Source organism: Lycorma delicatula, chromosome 9 (assembly GCF_047948215.1).
Source record: "Lycorma delicatula isolate Av1 chromosome 9, ASM4794821v1, whole genome shotgun sequence".
NCBI lineage: Eukaryota > Metazoa > Arthropoda > Insecta > Hemiptera > Fulgoridae > Lycorma > Lycorma delicatula.
Window position 1 is genome coordinate 52,872,156 of NC_134463.1, and position 24,491 is coordinate 52,896,646.

Consider the following 24,491-nt stretch of genomic DNA (forward strand, 5'->3'; position numbering starts at 1 on the left):
TTCGATTGGTTTGAGTTAGTTTTGAAACACAAATTATCGGTTAACAACAACGATAATGATATATTATTACTCTTTGTACGAGTATTTAAACATAAGTAGATTAAATAATACACTGATAATTTTAATTATTATTGATACTGTTATAAATGTAAATGTGTATTTGTATGTGTGTGCGCGTGCAAGTGAGCATGTCTACATATGAATGTGTGTTTGATTCTATCCCTTAATATTTCAAGAACGATTTGACGTAGAAAATTGAAACTGTATGATTTTTCCTTATAGGGCTTTCAGTTTATTAACTTTTTTTTAATTTGTCAGAGATAAGAAGTAGAGGGTTCATTTCCTTGAAATATTTAATTAATATACATGCTGGTTTTTCTAATTACTTATGTAATTTAAAATATAATTATTTGAAATAAATATATTTTATCTATATTCTGATAATTTTTTAAAAAGGAATGGACCAGATGGTACATATCATGTTTTTTGAGATTCGTTAACGTAAGCTTAAGTATTGGACATTGATGATACTAAATTTTGGGGTAAAAAAATTAAACCCAATTAAAATAAGAGAAGGGTTTTTTTTGTATATATTCATTCCATCTTTGATATATGTCAATTTTACTGGAAAAAAAGTAAAACCTCTCCACTAAATATTTCAAATCAGAATTGTATTTCACCCATTAAATTTTAATTTAATAATTAATTATTGATGTAAAATATATTTTTATTGAACCCTTAGTCTTAATTTTTGTTTAATATTTTAATATGTAAAGAGGTTATCAAATTTCAGTTATTTTCATACTTCCGAACTTCGTTAACATAGAAGTTTCAAATTTGATTCATAAATTCTTTATTTAAAAATAATTTTTGATGGGTGAGGATACACCCAACTGTTGTCGCTTTTTTAACATTACTTTTAATTTATACCTTGAGAGAAATATTTTACATATTTAGTATTTTAGAATTTTTTTTAAATCCGTTTTACAGGTTTAACAACATCTAATTTTTTTAATGGTTTTCTGTAAATTATAAATTGACAAAAATTACTTTCACCAACTATAACTAAGAGAAAGGGATTAAATCTTAAGTTACATTATGTGAATTTCGGAAAAGAATATAATAAAAAATAAAATAAAAAAATTATTTATAAAAATAAATCTCTTGATTAACACTGAAATTAGACATTACAAAACTGTGGTTAAACCAGTAATTACTTACGCGAGCGTAACTTTATTTAGATTAAATCAGAAAAATAGGACTGAACCTTTGCTTGAAGTTGAACGCAGCATTCTTAGAACCTGCATAAACAAAAAATATAAACATGAAAATCAGTACAGATTATTGCCTCGTAAATTTCTGTACAAAAACTTGGAATCCTTAATTGATACTATGAAAAACAAGCGAATTTCTTTCTGTGCACACTTGTTAAGATTACCGCAGGATAGGATTACTAAGAGAATTATCGATCAATCTTGGTCTTTAAAAAATCCGCCATTATGGATCAAAGAAATTAAAGAAGACATGCAAGAATTAAATTTGACTTACGAAGATTTACTTAATAAATCCGAAAAATTAAAATTTGTTATTAAAGATCCGAATACCAACTTTAAAGTAAGAACTTTTAATTATACAAAAAGGGTTTATTCAGAAGAGGATCGTAAAGCAAGATCATTAAGAATGACTAAATATTGGGAGAAAGTGAAAGCTAAGAACTTAAAGGCCAAAAGATCGGAAAAAAGACTTGAATTATTCTGACTAAAGTGGTCCTTTGCGGCCTTAAAAGAGAAAAAAAATAAAATAAAAAAATAAATCTATTTGAGAAATTAATATATAAATATGTACTAATTACTTTCTAAAATACGTTATTACATATATACCCTAAATGTCTAATAAATTTTAATTATATTTCTCTTTCTTTTTTTTTAGGGTGAACTAGTATGGTTCGACCCTGGTCTGGGACATGTATTGCCTGGAGAAGTACTGGAATACCACAAACCAGCACAAGTTTTGACTGTACAAGCTGTCATAGCAGGAAAGGTAAGAAGAACACTTAGTTTCATTTAATACTTTATATTTTCTCAGACTGTACTTACCTACGCTTAAAATCTTCGCTGTTACCTCTTGAGAAATAAGTTTGTTCGTAATGACTACGTCATGCTGATTGTACATGCTACTGTCGTTGATTTCCCGTTACAGATCATCACACAGCTATGCTGTAAATATGTTACTGAATTATCTCTTTCCCGCTTTATAACTGTCATCCTTTCTCCTGCTTAGATCGTCAGTACGCCACTGTAACTTGTTCAATATTTTCAACAACATCAATATTACAACTTTTTAAAGTTAACATCATAATTTAATTCCACATAATATGTATAAAATCATATATGTGAAAGAAATATTAACAAATATTTAGTAAATTCATATTTTAATGATATTTTCTTGCATTAATATTTTAATTATTAAAAAAAACATGATGTAACATTTTATTTAAAAAATGCAATGTACATTCTCTTACCAAAATAAAACATATATTGCTGTATTTCAACACACATATACGCGTAGTGTTAAAAAAAATAGTAAAACTAAAAATATTTCAACAAAAATTAAATTTATGAAATTATGTTACCCCAAAATCTATCACCTGCAGGAGGCCCCCCATGAGGGACAAATCAAAATTTTTAAATAGAAAGGAAAATATTGTAACGTAATTTTAAAATGCATTGAAAACAAAAATATTTAAAAATTTCAGACTATGACAACCTAACCATAATGAGGGGTATTATTTAATTTTTCAAAATTGGTTTCTTTTATATCCCAAGTAATGGATTTATATCGAAAAATAAATAGTTTTAAGTAGAAGAATTTGTTATAATTAATTTTTCTGTTTAATTGTTGAAAAGTTATTTAAGGATTCTCACATTTTAACGATTTTAATTTGTGCCTTATTTGGAAAAATCCCCTGCAGACTTCAGATGTGATGATCTCTATCGAAAACTAAATTGTTTTGAAATAGAAGCAGTAACTAAATTTAATTTTTCTATTTTTAAACTGTTGAAAAGTTTTTTTAGAGTTCCTACACTTATTAAAACTCAGTATATTCTACAATTCAAGGCGTGGAATTTACTTGTAGTAGAATGTGTGGTAGCTTATAAGGAAATCCTTAAGATTTTTCAGTAAATGTTCCTATCTTTCTGTTAGAAATTTTTTAAAGAAAAATTAGATTTACATTTCATAGATAAATGCAATAACATTTGAAATGTTTGTAGAATCAAACCCGCCCTTCTCAGTCTGTATTTTATCAGCCAGGTATTATTCACCGATTACCTCCACCTTCTGTCCCGTTTGTAATTTTTTTGTACATCCTCCATCTTTATTTTCAAATCCACTGCAAGATTCCTCCTCAGGATGACTGTGGTCGAGAAGAAGCATAACTTAAGCATATCAAAACAAAGAATAAGAGCTTTACGCTGAGACTTCGCAAATGTAGAATAAGAGACCTGAATGCCAAGGTGGCATCAACCGTATAGGACATTTACTAGAGAAATCTGTGATGATGCACTCATTGAAGAGAATACATCAAGAGTGGCGCATATTTTCGGGTAGCGAAGATTATTTTGATATATATATATATATATATATATATATATATATATATATATATTCAAAATACAAAAACTTAACCACCAAACACAGTAAAAGATAAAATTAAAAAAAAATAACATCAATAGTCGAGTTTTACGGGATCCCTCATCATCAGTATTTTAAATATTCTGTAATTACATCAACAAAAATGAAATAAAAACGTAAAAATTTTGAAAACGTAATCACTCCAAAAAACCACAAAATTTGTAAAAACTCAGCTCCATTGCCGCTACTGGAAAAGTAATTGTGGTAAATTACTTTCCTGTAGTGGGAGTGGAATTGTATTGTTACAAATTTTGTGGTTTTTGGAGTGGTTACGTTTTCGAAATCTTGATGTTTTTATTTCAATTTTGTTGATGTAATTACAGACGTGTGTATCGTCTAATGCTGCGTGATCCCGTGAAAGTCAACTTTTGGTGTTAGTTTTTACTTCCTTGTATGAAGTAAAGAAAATATTGTAATCGCGATAAATTTCGGCTTCCATATTTCAACCGAATTATCTATTTTGCCATCCCTGTATCCCCATTTTGACTATTTTTGGTACGACGTCTGTACTTACGTACGTATGTATCTCGCATAATTAAAAAACGATTAGCCGTAAAATAGTAAAATTTTGGATTTAGGACAATTGTAACATCTAGTTGTGCGCCTCCCTTTTTGATTGCGATCGACTAGAACAAAAGTGTCCAAAAAAGCCCAAAATCCAGAAAAATTGGATTTTGGAGTTTTTCTTAACTGCAGTAATAAGCTCTCATTGAGAGCTTTTTAACGATACATCATAAGTGGTACTTATTTTTATTGGTTCCAGAGATATAGCCAAATAGAATTTTAATTAATGAAATATTTGGAATTTACAAGCAGAAGAAACATCTTTCCGAATTCGACTACATATACTTTCTTTTTTAATCTAAATATATTGATTTATTGATAACTATTAACCTGTGATTGCAAAAAAAAAACTTTACGATAAATAATAATTCAATAATAACATTAAAACAAAAAGAAATGTGAAAAAATATCAGAAGATATTAATGAAAAAGTTTTATGTACTTTTCATTTTAAAACAATGTGTATATGTAATTTAATAGGCGTACAAGGAAGTCATCAGATTTTTTCAATTTAATTAGCACAGTGATAAATATGTTGACGAATTATTTGCATTTTCAAAAAGGTCATTTACATATAATAAATGACACATCTATAATACGTACGTATGTACACACACATACACACACACACACACACACACGCGCGCACACACACACACACACACACACACACACACACAAATATATATACATTTTTTTTTATATGATTATTTTTTTTATACGATAATTAGAGTGAATCAATTCATATGTATGTTTTTTAATTTTTTTTTAAGTTTCTCTTTTTCGTTGAAATGAGCATATATTTATAAAAAATAATTGCCTAATTTATATGATGACCTTTACAAAAGTTACTGAGGAAACTCATAATGTAGTGAACTTAGATAACCAACTTAGATAGACCAAGCAAATCGAGGTGCTGTTTTAACTCGACCTTATCGCAATCCATTCGTTTATATTTTTTTGAAAAATTTACGACTAAATACGTTTTCAGATTAATATGAATTTTTTTTTTAGTAATATTTCTTTAATGTGTAACTATTTTTCATAAAATTTTCGGATTCAAAGGGTAGTTCAATGAAGCAATTCGGAAAGCCACCAACTCTTAATCATTACTCACTGAGTCACCACCTAGCAGGCTTCTTTTATATATACTACTTTGTAAATATTAATGTATTTGTTGTCTTTTTAAAGATTATTAAAAAATATAACAAAAAAAATGAGAACAAAGTGGTATTTTCACTTTGTTCTCATTTTTGAACAAAATTACATCTTGGTAATAAAGTTTAAAATTAGCAAAAAATCAAGTTTTAAATCAAAGTTTTAAAATTAGAAATAATCAGGACTTAAATATCTTCGAAAATTACAAAATGGTGGCCATGTTTATTTTTCAATCCGTTATATCTATATAAATATTAGTTTTTCAAAATTTATGTTATATGTTAAAATATTAAACCTTTTATTTTGAACAAAATGGAATTTTATTTTGTAAAATCGGTTAACAATGTAATGTGTAAAATCAGATTAGTCGAGTTATGAGGGAAAATTGATGAAATTTTGTGTCATAATTATTAGGTCTGTTATTGTGAGAAAGTTATTAGTTAATTTGGTACTGATTTACAATATTAGAATTAACAATAAATAAAAACAATTAATATTTCATCGAATTGACGTAAATTGGAGAACAAGAAAACATACACATAATTACAACTACAATCTTCTGCCACAACTCGGTTATTTTTTAACCAATTTTAAAAAATGAAAGTGATTTTCTTCAAAATAGAAGGCTTAACATTTTAGTAGGTAACATAAATTTTTATAAAACTAATATTTATGAAGATATAACGGATTGAAAAATAAACATGTCCGCCATTTTGTAATTTGCGAAGATATTTAAGTCCTGATTATTTCTAATTTTAAAACTTTATTATCAAGACGCTTCCCAAATATTAATGTGATTTATCAATCCGAACTTGAGATATAAATTTTTATATAAAAATAACAAAATGGCAGACAGTGGGAGAACAAAGGAGAAATTGCCATTTTTCCTAAGGATTTTTTTTGTTTAGTTTTACAAGCAGAATCCGAAAAAGTATAGCAACCTCACCATTTTAGAAACACTCTGTATGTTTAATTGTTAATGGAAGACATTTGATTAGCTAATTTCCCCTTTATTATTAATAATATTTCAATTAAAATTATTTGTTAATTTAATAATTAAATCATTATTACATACTTATTTTTTTCTTTAATTGATATCACTGTTATTTATAAAAATAAATTAAATAAAGAGATAGTTATTATCTCTTACATCTTGATTTGCAAGCATGAGCATACGGTCTACTTTTACTTGCCTTAAATGTTCTAGTATAAAAGTTCCACCCTAATTACTTCTATTACTTATAAATCTACCATTGTTCATTACGGTGTAATTTCTTATTTAATTTTTTTCTCTGAAATCTATCTATCCTATTTAAATTTCTGGGAGAGAAATTTATAAATTGATTTTGGACTAGTTAAATTATTTCATTTTCTTCAAACTATTTTCTTGTCGAATGATCCTCAGACAATATTATGGATGTTTCGAAGCTTCTTTTAATTTTCCTTACCCTAGATATTTTATTAAAAATCATTCTTAATAACGAAAAATATTTAAAAACCCATTTCTGCAAACGGAAGGGCGGGAATCCCCGTTTTAAAATTTGTTACCTTTATTGCAAAGGCTGTATAGCGTCCCATTGATAAAAAATAATAACTAGACTAATTGATCATGAGGTTTCAATATATATTTGAATAGAACCAGTTTGATTTCAGTGAGAGCACGGATAAAAGAGAAGCCATTCTGGTTTTTAAACTAATTTCAGAAGCGAGCTTAAAAAAAATATATTCACGATGTTTATAGAAAAAAAAAAATCATTTATTAATATAGAATTAAGAGTTTAGTATAAGAAAAATTTTTTTTTTAAATATTTTATGACCTCCACAATATTTTGACAACATTAAAAGTTATTTTTAACTTATTTTAATAATAAAGATTAGATGAATGAAACGATAGGTAAATAAATGACAGATCCTTTCCGGTAATCGAAACCAAGACTAAGTGATCTAGAAGTCAACTTGCTAACTATTACTCAATTTGATCGACCAAATTACTCGAATAAGTTATTTACAAATTTTTTAAGAACTCAAAAGGAATTAGAGTAGAAGGTGAAATAAGGTGAGATATCATTCAGAAATAATGAAATTTGCCAGAGTTATTTTCAACTTCTACATAAAAGGAATGATATAAGGATTGAAGGAAAGATTTTAGAGTTTAAAAACTGCACAAAAAGAAACGTATAAGATATTAGGATTCGCCGATGATATTTTGCTTTTTTACGAATGATCAATTATAAGAAATATTAAATTGCTAATGAAGAATCAAATTTTATGACAGAACACACCAGAAGAGGCAAAATTTTGATATTGAGGAAATAAAATAACAAAGGATTGCTGAAATTTATTTGCATATATCATAACCAGATTGGCGTAAAAAACGTAAGAAAGCTTTCATGAAAAACCAGTCTACGGTTGATAATTTTGGTTAGAATTCCTTGAAAGAATTATTTGAAACTTTTATCCTGATTTAATTAACCTGACGTTGAAGATGGAAATATATTAAGAAACAGGTAAGTGAAGATTTAAGATGTAGTAGTAATTACGATGGAGTTAAGAGATTAAAGTGAACAGAAAGGAGTGGTGAACAGAATCAAACTAGTCAACCGATTGAAAATAAAATGGTGTAATTATATACCTTTGAAATTTACATCGTATTTAATTTACGTATATACATATATCCCTCCTTCTCTTTATAAAAATATTAATTTTTGTATTTACTTAGCTAAATAAGGCTAATAAGATTGTAGTAAGTCCTCAAAAGTTTGGTTAATCTTACAGTAAATATTTTTTTAATTTAAAAAAAGGACTAGTTTTTTTTTTTGTGAAACAGATTTGTTAAGATTTCTTTAACAAAATAATAATTTTTCTATACTTTGTCTTTACATACGTAATAATACAATACCACGTAGGAATGGATTGCTATGCTGCTCACAATTAAAAACGGAACTACTCCAGCATTTTATTAAATGGATCAAAGTAAATCATATAAAAATCTTGATATTTTTATATATTACAAAATATATAGTTAATTATAAAATTAAAAATATACATGTGATTAAATTACACTTTAATAATTAAAAATATTAATACATGAAATAATTTAAGTGAAATATATGAAAATTCTAATTAAAAAATAATTCACTTAACGCTTTTTAAAAAAAATATAAACTAATAAATAATAATATTTAAGAAGGTATTCGTAAACCGTCATGTATAAAATCCTATTGTCATAGTCTGTAGAAATTTTGAGCAGCAAATGTAATATATTACTAAAATTTAAATAAATAGTATATCTAATAATATTAAAATTATAATATTCTTTTATAAAAATTTTTTGAGACACGTAGACCTATCTACATCTACTCACCTTAGTAAAAGATTTTTCAGAATTTTTTTAGTTGTTTTCAATAAAAATGGATTTTTCAGATTTTATTGTACTTATTGACTTTAAGGGCGAGCGAAGTGATCAAGGTCATACTAATTTTCTCATAATAATTAAATCCTCTAAACTTAAAAATTAGATTTTCATATTTTAATTTACTTATAATTTAATAAAGTAAATTTAATCCAAATTTAAATAAAATAGCAGATAATTTTTATTTTTTTATTTTTCCTTACGAACACCGTAATAATTAAAAAAAAAATTACTACAACAAAACCTTTGGAGTATATAATGGAACTTTCTCCCGGAAATAAAGTACAGACATATTTAGGATGCTTAACATTAAAAAAAAATTGTTTTCCCAATTTTTATTACTATTTTTTTATTTTATTTTCCTAATGTGTACGTTACAATTTAATCAACGAACAATAAACAAGCACGCCGCGATTCAATGAGGTGAGGATGATAAGTATGACATGTAAATGAGCTACAGTTCTGTACAGACTCAGGCCGACCATTCCTGAGACGTGTGGTTAATTGAATCCCAGACATAAAGGTACACGGGTATCCATTGTCTAGTATTCAAATTCATGTAAACTAAACTAATTTTTATTAGGATTTGAATCTCAGAACCGTCGACTTCGATAATCAGCTGTTGAACTGGTTTACAAAGACGAGTTTACCACTAGACCAGCCCGGCGGGCTATGTTTTATATTAAACCGTATAATTTTGTAAATAAATTTCACTTAGTGTTTTTTTATTTGCATAAAAATTATTATTGTAGTGTTTTTCAGTGCTGTATAATTATTAAAAAAAGAAAAAACTAATTTACATCAGTGCGATAGATATTATCACAATGACTGTCACTGATACAAATAGCAACTTCCTCTATTTCACGAGTACACATATAATTACTGTATGCGATTGCACTTTTCTGTATTTAAAAATATATATTTACTTATTTACTATTTTAATGAATTTAGTTCTGTTTGTATGACTATTTGCGTGGTTTACAGTGATTTTAACCTTGAAAATATTAATAAACTATTTTTAAATCATACTTAATATTAATATTAAACAAAGCAATTTATATGTGTAAATGATTTTCAGCCTTTCCTGTAAATTATTATTTCAATTAATCTTCTACTTCTACAGCTACTAATTAAGCATAGAAAGGTTTCTTATTAAAGGTTTTATTTTTTTTATTTTTTAAGGAAATAAAATACGCTCTAAAAAGTTCCGCAGTTTCGAAAATTTTATCTGTTAATCTTTGCCAATATGCTCATTAATGCGATTTTGGAAAGAGTCAATCGAAACTTCTACTGGTCTCCGGATACGATGAAAATTAGTGGTACTTTTTTCGTTTTATTCGCTTATATTTTTTTTTACGATTAATAATTTTTTTGATATAACGTTTAAGTTTAGTTTTTATATTCAGAAAATAAAAATTATATCACCGATTACATAGCCGATATTTTGAAATAATGAAAAGAGATTATAACAATGGACATTTTTTTAAACAGCTAATATTTTTATATCATTGTTGCCAATTTGAACATCAAACAGTTTCGGTTTATTTTATTAAATAGTTTTTCCGCTGTTGCCATTTGTCTCTTTAATTATTAAAAGATGAAGTATTTAACAAAATTATTAGACGTGACCTATTTAAAATCCTATCCTATTAAACAGCATGTGTATGTGTGTCTGTGTGTGCGTCTCCCTTAGCTTAGCACCGGAATTTACCGATTACCAGTGGAAGAATACCGTTTCGTTATTACATGTCTCGTGGTGGTTATGTGTATACTTTTTATATTATTATATATCGATATACCGTATATATATATATATATATATCGACATATATGCGAAATATATATCGATTTATATACATCGATGTTTTGGGAAAATTTAGTACTTTTTAACCGGATCCGAATTTTCGGACGAAAATCGCAAATATCTCGAAAATGGTTGGTCGTAGCGCTACGAAAAATTTTTCATAGAATGATAATATTTTCAACTGCTTCCGGGGCGACGTTTGGAAATTGTGGCAAGGATGTGATGGGGTGCCAGCACAATATCTCGGCAACCGCTCGTCCGAATTTTACGATTCAAATGGTATATGTATCAGCAGATCACTTGATCTGCTGATACATTCACCATAGCTAACTGTTTAACGCATTGGATACAGTCTTGATCGAGCGGATCTTGGTTTCCCGGAAATTAAATCTGTTAGCCCTGTATTTTGATTGCACTCACCCACCGTAAAACGTACCGTTGTTTCGCTAAATACGCTCAAACCTGTGCGCTAGCGTATCTGTAAATTATAAACTCATGAAGACTAAAAAGTAGAAAAGAAGAGATAAATAAACAAAAATTTTTAAAAACCACTCTTATATTAAATGCACTAAAAAGGAGAAAATAAAAATTATGTAAAAAAACTTTTAAAACGCCACTCTTAAATTAAACGCGCTAAAATCTAAAAAGTAATTTTTGGTCGGTATCTCAGAATGGATTTGTCAACAAGGTTTGATGTTGTTATGTAATATTATGTGAACGTCATAGCTTCAAATTAAAAATTTGATGATTCGGCCAATTTGTGCACACCACTCTTTAAGATTTCATCACGCATATGAAAAAATTAGCAAAAACATCGAATTTTTAATTTGACGTTATGACTTTCACATAATTTTACATATCACCTTGTTATCAAATCTATTCTGAGATACCGTCCTAAAATTACTTTTTATCTTTTAGCGCGTTTAATTTAAGAGTGGTGTTTTAAAACTTTTTATTACATATTTTTTATTTTATTATATGATTGTTTTTCTTCATAAAATAGTGAACTATAACCCAAAAGTAGGCACCGGAATGTACCGATCACTAGCTGAAAATCCTGATTCGTTAGTATCAACTTCGAGTGGTAAATTTCTAATTTAACTTTCGTTGTATCAGTTTTCATCATTCAAAAAAAATATTTTTACACAAGAGGTAATCAATTTTGGACACCTAATAATTCCATTCTGAGACGCCACCCGCCAGGGCAACCCGCCCGGAGGGTCTAACTGCGGAGGCGTGCCATAAGCACGCCCTGCAGCTAGTGTATATAATAAAGTGAAAGTGTATGATTAAATTATTATTACATAATTTTAATTATTTTTATTTATTTTGTAATCTAAAATAGTCTTCACGTACTGCAAATTCCTTTATTGTTTAATACTTTTATCTTTAGAATACTAGACCCGTACACATACATATAGGAACCTCTAATTATTATTATTACTTCCGTAACGTTTTATAATTATTACAGTTTCTTATTTTGTATTTTTCATATTTAAGATTTAATATTTAACTGCACAAAATATTAACTTTAGTGTCATTTGAAACATATTTTATAGCTAACGGGAAATGTCAATAACCTCTTTCAATTCTGAGAATGTGGGTTGATGTTTAATGTGATAATAAGCACTACATAAAAAAAAATATTGTTTTATTCACATTTTTTTTTTATTTGTTTTATCACCGACAGTTATTTAAGCTTTTATTTTTCCTGACATCCTTGCTGCAAGAAGGAAAGTATGGTAATCAGTCAAAAAGTGCGGTAGAAGTTTTTTTTTCTCGACGTTTCATGACCCAGGGACCTTAAAAAACCAAAACAAGTGGGTGATTACCTTCTTCGTATGTACTTACGTATGTACGTGTGTAGGCGTGTATGAAACTTAATAAATTTTTTTCTGGATAAACCGATTTTCATGAAATTTGGCACTGAGATTGATATATATAAGGTAATTTGATTGGTGAAAATCTTGGGGTCAATATCTCCATGGTATGAAGTAGATATTTTCTTTAGGGGTCAGTTTTCTCGAAATATTACTAACATAACCCGCTTTCATTTTATATTAAGCTCAAAACATGCGTGCATACTTATCTTAGCATTTTTTTTTTAAATTTACCCCAAATTCCTCTCACTAAAAATCGAAAAATCTATCCTTTTGTTTATTGCATTTTTTTTTTATCATTCAGCATTATGGTAGTGCAAGTGGCCATAAAAAAATATTTAGGCGGCAATATTGCAGGCCGACCAAGTTTAACAATATCGAATTTTTTTGAATTTTTAAACTTTTTTCATGGATCATTATTTCTCCACTATGTAAGAAGAAATAACCAATCCCAGGAAAGTATAACAACTTTGTTGTCAGATGTTTTTTGTGTATACTAGTATCACTAAATGTATTTTTCCCCGTCTAACGCTGCTATAACTCTAGAAGAGAAAGTATTGTAATCAGTCCAATTTCGGCATATGCAGTTTGACCGGATTTGGACACCAAAGGAACTCAAAAAACCGAATGGAAATTTTCCGGATGTTCGTATATACGCGCGCGCGCGTGTGTGTGTGTGTTCGTTTTGCACTCTAAATCATCTTATATCTCCAGAACTACAGGTCCTGTAGTTCTGGAGATATAAGTCGGTTCGACTTTAACCAAACTTGTTCAGATTACTTCTATGTATGGGGCATTGGTGCCATTAAATTTTCAACTTAAAAGGTCAAGGGGGTGAGGCTGTTGAGCGAGGTCACGCTCTCTATCTCGAAATTTCACCAATTAAGGTCTTATTAGCACATTTCTTAATTAAAAAATAATATTTGCAAAAGAGGTTTTTTAAATCGTACCCATACTCCAAAAAAATGCTCGTAACTAGTGGCTAAGTGGGTATACTGCGTCAGTAATATCCCCCATGTCACTAGTGTAACACTGGAGTGTAACTAGGAGCGCTAGTGTAACACTGATGTATTTTTAAAAAAGTTGTGTGTGTAAGCCGTGCATCAGAAAAAAAACAGCGTGACGGGAATACCCTACAACTGTGTTGTCAGCTTTTTTTTATTTTATTGATTTTATTATTCTGATTTTTTTTTAATGTTTATACCTAATAATATTAAAATTAAAATAATAATTATAAAATACTAAATACTTAGTATTATTACTGCTTATCCAATAAAGTATTCACATAATTTAATAAATCCCTGAAATTTAAGTTATTAAATTATATTTAAAATGCAGTTCATAATTTTTTCAATAAAATTATTCCCGTTCTATTCAATAAGATAATTTCGGGTAACCCAAGTTTGATAATTCAATATAACCGTATATTTGAGCTCATTTACTAGTTGTTTTTTTTTCTTTCTTTTTTCATTTTTTTTCCTTCGTTGTACATAACGATAATGAGAACGTCTAGCTCACTAGCGGTCCGTTGCGCCATGCACATTGCATAGGACTACATCAAGGTCGTAACGGTCCATGAATCGCAGTCCACCTGTTCAGATAACAAACCGTCCGTTTATACTAATATATAAATCGTTTCCGAGCATTTGCTTTCATTTCATTTCATTGTACTGTATTTTTTTATTTTTTTATTACCATTCTTTCTTTAGCTATACAGAACCACGCGTGTAAAATATTTTTTTCTCTTTTCTATAACACGAAATGGATTACTAATGATAATTTTCTATCATCATCATTATTATAGTAATTTACCATTCAGTATTTTTATATATTCCGTTACACAAGAAATTCCAAAATGAAAAGCAATTATTATTATTATTATATGCAATATAATCTTTATTTTATTTAATAATCTTTTTCCGTTTTATTAAAAAAGTAATCACTTATTTTTGTAATAATTTTTTCAAGATTGTAAAATTATTATTATTATTATTTTAAATAACAAGTGAAATTTTGGTAAAATTGTAATATATTTGAAAACCAGTTTTGCATGGAGTGAGCGGGAAGTCCCTTTACGCTAGTTATGAAATTGTTAGGATAGGTTAGCTTTTATGTATCTAAAACATCTGTGTCCAGGGGTCTGCAACTGTCTACGGAAAAATGCCGGTGTATTGCCTTTACGGGTAGAAGAGTGCTAGAACCGTTCAATATTTCCATCAACGGTCATGCTATAGAAGAAGCGAATACCATCAAGTACTTAGGAGTTATCCTCCAGAAAAACGGTAGATACACCGAGCACATAGTCAATGTATGCAACAAGGCAGAAAGGATGATAAAAAGTCTAAACATCATTATGTCATCGCAGAATGCCCCTCGGGCCTCAAAGCGCCGTTTACTGGCGACCACCGTCGTGTCTTCGCTTATGTATGCCGTTCCGGCCTGGTGGCGCTCTATCGACATCAGGCGCAACAAAGAGAGACTGGCGAGGACGCACAGGTGTGTGCTCCTAGGTGTTGTGTCCGCATACAGGACAGTGTCCTATGCCGCCCTGTGCGTGTTATCGGGTACACCTCCTATTGACCTAATCGCAAAAAAGAGGGTGGAGAGGGCACAAGGCAAGCCAGAACAAGAGGTCAGGGATGCCGTTTATAATATCTGGCAGGAAAGATGGTCGCAGGAAGCTGTGGGTCGATGGACGAGAACCCTCATCCCCAACATCAAGACATGGTTGTCGAGAAGATTTGGTGAGGTTGATCATCACCTATCGCAGTTTTTTACAGGACATGGTTCCTTCAATAACTACCTGCACAAAATAGGCAAGAGAGAAGAGCCAATTTGCAACTACTGCAACGAGATAGATGTTGCTGAGCACACTTTTTTGAGTGCAATAGGTGGGACACACTTAGACATAGTAAGGCACTCACAGGTATAACTCCAGAGACAACAATAGACTACATGCTAAGAAGCGAGTCAAACTGGAATATTTTTGCTAGTTTTGTTAGACAAGTTGTTCTACAGAAATACTCCGATGAGAGAAGACAAGGTGTTGGCTAGAATAGGACTGGGTGGACAGCCTTGCTGGTGAGGTCCAGCATGCTGTGTTGTGTTGGCACTGATGAGCCACCAAGGACTCCACGGGTAACAGTCAGGCAACAGCACACTGAATACAGAAGGGACCCGGTACCGCGTCGCGGCGAACTGGGTCTGGCGTGGTGTATTAGTATTGCCCTTTTGGGTCCCCAAGGGGGCAATATTGAAAAAGAACTCTCAAAAAGAGCTAACCGGTAGGCCGACCTGCCTTGCCGGTATATAGCCGGTAGGTAAGGAGGCCTATTTGAGTTTAAAGACACTCCCCTGGGCGGCGTAATACCAACAAGTCGGTCCGGCCCAGGGGAGCTGAGAGAAAAAAAAACAAAAAAAAAAGAAAAAAAAAACATCTGTGCGAGTCCACCATGTTCAAATCACAGCTGAATGCGCCTCCATGTCCGGTTGTTCATCCACAACAGTACATCAGGGGTAATAATTTCAAATTCTGCCCGAACAGCGTCTTGGAGCTGTTCGTTGTTGACGTATCTGCGTTTTCGGATTTCTTCTTTTATGAAACCCCATAAGGCATTGTCATATGTGATGAGGTCAGGGCTTCTTGCTGGTCTGGACAATGGAGCCGATAACTCTTCTGCCCACGTCCGATCCAGCGATTTGACAAAAAAATTCATTGAAGAGTCTGTGGACATTGAAACCAAAATGCGCTGGAGCACCGTCTTGGTGAAACGTAATAAGGTCAGCGATCTTTTTTATTTTCAATTCTGGAAGCAGCCACTCGTTGATCATTCTCAGATAATTGAAGATTTTCTTTTCTCTTCGCCATCGAAGAGTAAAGACCAAGGAGAAGTTCAGCTGCCAAATCATATGATTAGGTGGATGGTGTTCGATTTCCTAAAAAAAGTGTGGATTATTTTACGTCCAGAAAAACAAGAGTTTCGATAAATCATACACTCGTCCGAGAACATGACGTTATTTTTGTCGTTTGCTCTCGAAAGCGTTCAAACAATAACTGACAAGCATAAACACGTCGATCAAAGTCATTTTCACTCAACTCACTAACTGTGACTGGACGAAAACATTTAACTTTCCTTCCGCATATGGTCTCGTATTGTCGATCTTGGAATGCCTAAATCTGCAGAACGTTTGCGCGTTAATTTCAACGGTGATCGTTGGATCGTTGCCTCGACAGCAGCACACGTCTTAGCTCGACTGCTCGGCTTCTCACTGCGTGGCGCTTCAAGAACACTACTCGTTGCAAAAGTCTTTTTCTCCTACGTCAGTAATGTTTACCGTGATGGTGACGATTTCCCTAAACGCACATACCATTATAATATTTTCCAATATTTTACCAGTGAGTGGAAGTTTGTGGGCTCACACACAAGCTAAAAAACGCTCTTCGACAGTGAATGCACTCGTATCCGCCATCGTTCTACTTTCGACAACGACTAAGGTCATCCCACCACGAATGAACACACCGGTCGATCTCCACCATGATGATCATTCCTACCTTTTCCAGCAGCACTGAGTGATATCAGTGGTGACAATTGGCAGCATTAGCGCCCGATTGAGCTGATTTATTATATTGTAAAGGGACTTCCCATACGGAAGTCGTTACGGACTTCCCTAATAAGTTATGCATTCTATCTCTAGAATTAAATGTACTAAATAACCCGACTAATTGGTTATTCCTCCTTTTCTTTCTAGAGAAAATTTTGTTGATGAAGTTTTAAATTTTATCGAGTTAATTTTTATGGATGATAATTTTTAATGAAAAGTCATTAAATCTAATCAGACGATTAGTAAATGTTTTACAATTATTTATTTGATTTCATTACTTAATACTGAGTTAGTATGGCATGCTAATAAAATTATTTATATTTTAATACGAAAGAAAATTAAAAAGAGAGATAAATAGAAGATTAAAAGGAAATACATAATTCATGTATAATCATTACAACCTTAACTTATAATCTATAGTGGTCGTTTTACGCCATTTCTTCAAAATAATTACTGATTTGTTCATTCATAGTTCTACCATTAGGGTAGAACACGGCTACCATTAGGGTACTGTCACAGCGCTGCTCTCCACCTTATTCTATCCTTTGCTAAACTTTTTTTTTTAGCATATTTTTCCGTTTCCATAAATCCCATCCATTATTTGAAATCTCTTTCTTCCTCTTCCTTTCCTTCCATTCATCAAGCCGCCTATCGCATCCACTAATAAACACCTTTTTCTCATGCATTATTCTAGCCAGTTCCTTTTCCTATATTCAGTCACATGAGCATTTTCCTGTTCTCTCCTATTCTCCTTAATACTTCAATTGTTATATGATCTCGCAATTACATTTATCATTCTGCGCCACATACATATCTCAAAAGCCTCAACTCGTTTTCTGTCTGCCTTTCTCATCGTCCACATTTCAGCTCCATAGAGCATTACAGTCCAAATAAAACATTTCATTAATCTCTTCCTTAACGTTAAGTTTAACTTTCCATGTAGCAGTCTTCCCTTCTTATAAAATTCCTGCTTAGTTCTTAACATTCCTATTTTAATTTCTATTGTGAACCTCAGGTCATCAGTTTTAAAGCTTCATAAGTACTGAAATTACTTCATCTGCTGTAAAACTTAATTTCCTGTCTTAATTTCAATCCTCTCCTCTTTTCCACCTCATACCATACATTTTGCCTTATTTTTGTTGATCTTCATACCCTGAGCTTCATTTAAGTCGTCAAGCGTTTTATTTCATTTACTTGGGCTGTCCGCCAATACCGCCATGTCATCAGCACGACGTATACATTCTATTCTTCTTCCCCCGATCTTTATTCCTCTTTTCCCATTCAGACAGGATTTAATTATTTTCTCCAGATATATACTAAATAATGTTGGTGACATGCAGCATCCCTGTCTCAGTCCCCTTCTAATCCTCCCTATTCTTCCTGTTATTTCATCTCCTATCCTCACTTTTATTCACTGGTTGTAGTACAGTTCTTTTATTATACGTCTTTCTTTCCAGTCAACTCCCTTCTTTTCCAAGATTAGCAGTAATTAATCTCATCTCCTTTTTTTCTAAACACCCCCAAGGCAACCGGTCCTCGCCGTTAAGCATAAACACCTCAGGGTGTCGTGGCAGCATTCTCTCCCCTCCCTATCTTGCTCCTTTTATTCGGGCTTACCCGCCGGGGTCTCCCGAGCCTCATCGGTACATACCGACTCCCTCTTCTGGGTGGCCGATGTGCTCCTTCACTGGGGGACTACCCTCCCTGTCGCTACTCTACCACGCGCCAGAGATTCATTGCACATGCCCGTTGCGTTTCGCGACCCTCTCACACCACTAGGGTCCCCCATGCCATCATCGAGGAGCCCCCCTTTCCCAGTCTTGTATGTGGGTGAGCCAAGACACTATCAGCATAGGAGCATAGGGGCTACTTCCCTTGCCCTACTCGTCGCCACGATTCGACCCGAGGTGCCCGTATTTTTTGCACCCGTTTTTTTTTTTCCATCTAACTCTGTCAAACGCCTTTTGCAGGTCGACAAATGCAACATACATACTCCGCCTCCTTAATATGTAACTCCCACCTCTTACACTTAGTAACCCTATAGCGACCCTTGTTCCAACACCTCTTCTAAAACCACACTGTTCTTCCACAATACTGCCATCCAATTGATCGTATATCCTCTCATATAGAACCCTTAATGGCACGTTAGCTGCATGTGATATTAGGCTAATCGTTCTATGTTATTCACACTTCTTTGTGTTTCTTTTATTTTCTATTGGTACCATTATAATATCCCGGAAGTCCTCTGGATACTTTTCTTTTTCAAATATTCCTTTAGATACAAGTTTCTCTTATTTAAATTACTTAGGTAATCGGCTTTATGGACAATTTTTTTTATAGGCTATTTATATTATAAAAGTGTTTTTTTTTTTTTTTTTTTTTTAAATAAAACTGACTTAAGAAGGTGAAAGAACATTACACCTGAAGTATGAAGAGGGTCCAAGCCTGCTCAAATACAAAGAAAATGAACCGAACACTTGGTCAGAAGATAGAAAAGCCCAAATTCAAGAGGATGAAAAAGTACTGGGAAGAGAAGAAAAAGAGGGTGAAAAAGAATAGCGCGGTTCATATACCAGACTGTAACGATTAAAGAGAATAAATAAATAATAAATACAGTAAAAATTAAAAAGTTATTTTTTTAAATTTAAATAACAAATACCTCTTTTGAAGTCGTTCCAAATTGAGAATTAGTAAGTTTTTGATTGATTTTTATTTTTAACTTCATGCCAATTTCTGAAAGTAAACATTTTGTAAATTAAAAAAGTTATTTTTCTCACTTTTAATTCAGTTTTTTCGTTTTTATTTATTTATTTTTTAAAGTATTTTTTATCTTTAATTTACTGATACGATAAATTTATTTAAATCATCTAAAAACACTACGTTTTGTATAATTAAGCAAATTACAAAAAAAAAAAAAATATTAATTTTATAATATTAAGAAGTAGAACTAACTTCCGTTTATTTATCATATTTTTTTCACTTTTTAATAATCATCAGATTCAAGTAAAAGTTTGATAATTATAAGTTTTTAATAAATTAAGCAAAAAAAAAAGAAGGAAATTCATCTTTTACAAAATATATATATATTAAAACATTAAATGTTTATCTCATTTATTAACGGTAACTTTTTTTTAATTCTGATTTCTCTTAAATCGAAATTATTAGATATTCGTTAAGTTACTTGCTTGCTAATTATGGCAATGTGTATAAATATAAGGTAGCATTAAGAGAAGATATAAAAATAATCACAAAAATAAACGCTACTGTTATATTAACAATTATTTTATATTTAGCAAGGAATTTTTATTATACACGTACTACCAACAACTATTAATGCCCTGAAGAATTCACTTTAACATGTTAGAACAGAAACAATAATTATGATTGAGATCCTGTTTCTTTTAGTATTTATTAAGCTAGAAAAACATGTTGCTGTTTCGATTACCTACATGGTTTTGCATGGTTTTGTATATGTACCTACATGGTTTTGCATAATTTTATGTTATAGTTTCAATTTTACAAAAAAAAAAATTGGTTTCAACGATTTATATTCATTTATAACTTAGTTGCATTACTAAGAGAAAAACGAATAATTTATTAAATCATTTACCAATATCGGGTAAGCATAACTCAAATACATCTTGGCGTTCCAGAAAATTATTAGTATGATGAAATTAAAATTTGTTTTATTTATAACTGATTTAGAAAAGCCCATATACTACTACTTTTATTATTCTCATATTTTTATAATGGACAATTATGATGTTAATACAGAGCTTTCAGAAAGTTTCTGTACATTAGAATTATGGAAGTATAATGATGAAACTTCCTTAATTATTACTTTGTATTTTTATTTCATTATTTTATAAAAACAGATATTACAATAACTGCAATAGTTTATAAAAGGTGTTGAAAATGACCTCCTTTAATGACTACTACATACGTTTCAATTTGTTTCACAAGCACTTTAACCAGCTGATGTGCTGGAATATCTTATGGCATTATTGCCGTTTTTTGATCGACAATCATCCGTGGTCTCTTGTGATAAACTGCTTGTTTCGCTGCCCCTCATAGAAATTAATCTTGGGGAGTCAGATCGGGCGATCGTGTAGGTTAAAATTCCCTCGAAATATTCGCTTGCCAAAGAGATTTCTTAAAAAAGTCATTGACCAGTTAGCTGCCTCCTCTGTGGCGCCATCTTGTTGGAACCAACCGTGATTGATCTCCACTTCTGTTTACTGACTATTAAAGTTTGTTTAAAACACAATAACAATTACTATTAATTATATATTTTTTAAATATTGGACCCTTTTTTTCTTTTTTTTTTTTTGTTTAACCTTCGGGACCACCGTTGGGTACTGTTTTAGAATATGAGATGATTGAGTTGTAGCGTGTGTAAATATGCCATGCCTGACCGGGATTCAAACCCGGGACCACCGGAGGAAAGGCCAAGAGCTACCACTCGTGTCACGAAGTCCGGAAAATATTGGATCCACAATGCGCTTTCTACTCACATCGACTGAGACTCCAATTTTTGCTTCGTGTAAAGACTGTTCGTGTAATTTATGGACGATAGTTTTGACCACAGTCAACAAGAAAATACACGACCGTGGTCGTGTATTTTGTGAATTGATATACCCTTCCGGATTAAACCACGCTTCATCTGTATAAAAATACGTAACGTGGATGATATCTGCACAATTTTGGTCGATAAAACGTTTAAACCAATGATTTAATTTTTTGGATAAAACCAATGACAATGATTTAATTTTTTGATCTGTAGGTTTTAGTTCTTGAACACACATCACTTTGTTTTTTTTTTTTGTATTCAGTCATTTGACTGGTTTGATGCAGCTCTCCAAGATTCCCTATCTAGTGCTAGTCGTTTCATTTCAGTATACCCTCTACATCCTACATCCCCAACAATTTGTTTTACATACTCCACTTGTGTGGCCTGCCTACACAATTTTTCCCTTCTACCTGTCCTTCCAATATTAAAGCGACTATTCCAGGATGCCTTAGTATGTGGCCTATAAGTCTATCCCTTCTTTTAACTATATTTTTCCAAAAGCTTCTTTCTTCATCTATTTGCCGCAATACCTCTTCATTTGTCACTTTATCCACCCATTTGATTTTTAACATTCTCCTATAGCACCGCATTTCAAAAGCTTCTAATCTTTTCTTCTCAGATACTCCGATTGTCCAAGTTTCACTTCCATATAAAGCGACACTCCAAACATACACTTTCAAAAATCTTTTCCTGACATTTAAATTAATTTTTGATGTAAACAAATTATATTTCTTACTGAAGGCTCGTATAGCTTGTGCTATTCGGCATTTTATATCGCTCCTGCTTCGTCCATCTTTAGTAATTTTACTTCCCAAATAACAAAATTCTTCTACCTCCATAATCTTTTCTCCTCCTATTTTCACATTCAGCGGTCCATCTTTGTTATTTCTACTACATTTACAACGTTGAAAAAGTAACAAATTTCTGCTAGAATTAAAATAAAAATAAAAGCTCAAAAAGTTACAGAAAAGGATATCTTTAAACAGAAGGATCAGTTTATAAAATTAATTTGTAATCATGACTTTCAAGAAACAGAAAAAGAATCACTTTGTAAGAGAACCGTTTTAGTTTTTTTTTTTTTCTTACAGTATTATGTGCGGTAGTAAGTTCAATTATCTTGTTGTTGTCTTGAAGTACCGTAGGGTTAGGGGGAAAACTAAAACCTAGTCCCGGTGGGGGATCCTTTCGCGGATTCCCCATTAGAGGCAAGGCATAAAGACGGAGTCCCGGTGGGGGGATCATTTGGGGTCCTCTCATTAGAGGATGGCGCCTAAAAAACCGAGTCCCGGATAGCTGGCGGAAACTTTGTTCCCATCGAGATAGTTGTAGGCTATGGTACCCTTTGGAGCCGAGTGGCCCCGGTGGGGGGGGGGGGGAGGAGAAAAGAAACGCTTTTTTTTCTTTTTAAGTCACAATTTATTCTTCCAGTTCTTTCCACGACCGTCTTCTTTTTCTATTTCTTGAAAGTCATGATTACAAATTAATTTTATAAAGTGATCCTTCTGTTTAAGGATATCCTTTTCTGTAACTTTTTGAGCTTGCAGAAATTTGTTACTTTTTCAACGTTGTATTATTACTCATTTTAAAGAATATACCAAAGAAAGTTTTTTTTTTCTGGTTGCATGGGAGAAATAATATTTTTTATTACTTTTTGGAATTCTGATATTGTTTTAGTATTAGAGCCAAGTATTTTTTTTAGAAGTTTTCTTTATTTTTTGACATTTTTTTTAAATTTCACTCAACATTTAGTGTTAAACATTTTTCTTCATATAAATTGTTTGTTCTTATAGTATTACAGTGTCTGATTTTAGTGTCAATGGATAGAGACTTTTTATTGTAAATATTACGTGTTAGTCTATAAGCATTTTCCAACTTATTTGCTCAAATTTTATTCGCCCTTTTTTACCGACTTTTTTTAAGAAAAATACGGTATTACTTTTGGTTGTAAGCTGGGGATTGAAGGAGAAAAATAATTTTCTTTACATTTTGAGGTATGAAAAGTATGAAAATACAATTCATGTGTAGAATTTTGTGGCTCGAAAATCTTCAAAATTAATAGATCAATTTCATTGAAATTTAGATATGCTGTAGTAGTGTATCAGAAGTTGTGCACCTAAAAATTTGATAAACATTGTTCAGTCATCTTGAGTTACGCTAAATTTAAGATAGAAAAATTTGAACGGAGCAAGTTAGAAGCGTGATTAGTTATGATTCTGCAAGTTGGAACTTGACGTTTCTTTATTTGCGGTATCTATTATTAAAAAGAATGTTCGGCGTATTCAGATAGCGTTACCTTCGTTGAGGATCATGCTCAACCACATGGTGAGCATGATCATCCTTCGTTGAGGATCATGCGTACCTTCGTTGAGGATCACTGGGTATGTGTTTGAGCGAAAAGGAAATAAAATAAAGTAACGAAAAGTCTGCCTTCTTGCGCAGTTCTGCGCAAGATTTCTTTTATTTTTTCCATTTGGTTGGTTATTTTGCCCGGATTCTTAAATTGTTCAATTTTCTTAAAAGATCCATACCGCTTTTTCAGTTTTTTGTGGATTATTTTCTGTTAGATATGTTTCTATTTTTTTCAATAGATAAATTCTAGCCCCGCATTTTCAGCAACTTTATTCAAAATATTTATCTGTTTATTGCTTTTTCTTCATCATTAGCTAAGAGATGGCCAGTTCATCTGCTAAAGTCAGTAAAAGTTTCTTTTTCCCTCTTCCTGATTTAAATGACTTAATATTTTTGTTTATCATGTTATTATTCCAGGTTTCTCATAATCTTGTCAAGGAATATTAAATAATAACTGTGA

At 31.3% G+C, this 24,491-nt stretch overlaps 1 protein-coding gene across 3 annotated transcripts in view; it reads left to right on the forward strand.

Moving 5' to 3' along the window:
• Positions 1–24,491, forward strand: part of Myo10A (unconventional myosin 10A) — a 765,283-nt gene that overhangs the window by 459,488 nt on the left and 281,304 nt on the right. For all 3 annotated transcript variants that reach the window (XM_075375939.1, XM_075375938.1, XM_075375940.1), the window contains one exon: positions 1,930–2,040. In XM_075375939.1, coding sequence (XP_075232054.1) covers positions 1,930–2,040 — 111 coding nt within the window. The remainder of the gene's footprint in view (positions 1–1,929; positions 2,041–24,491) is intronic.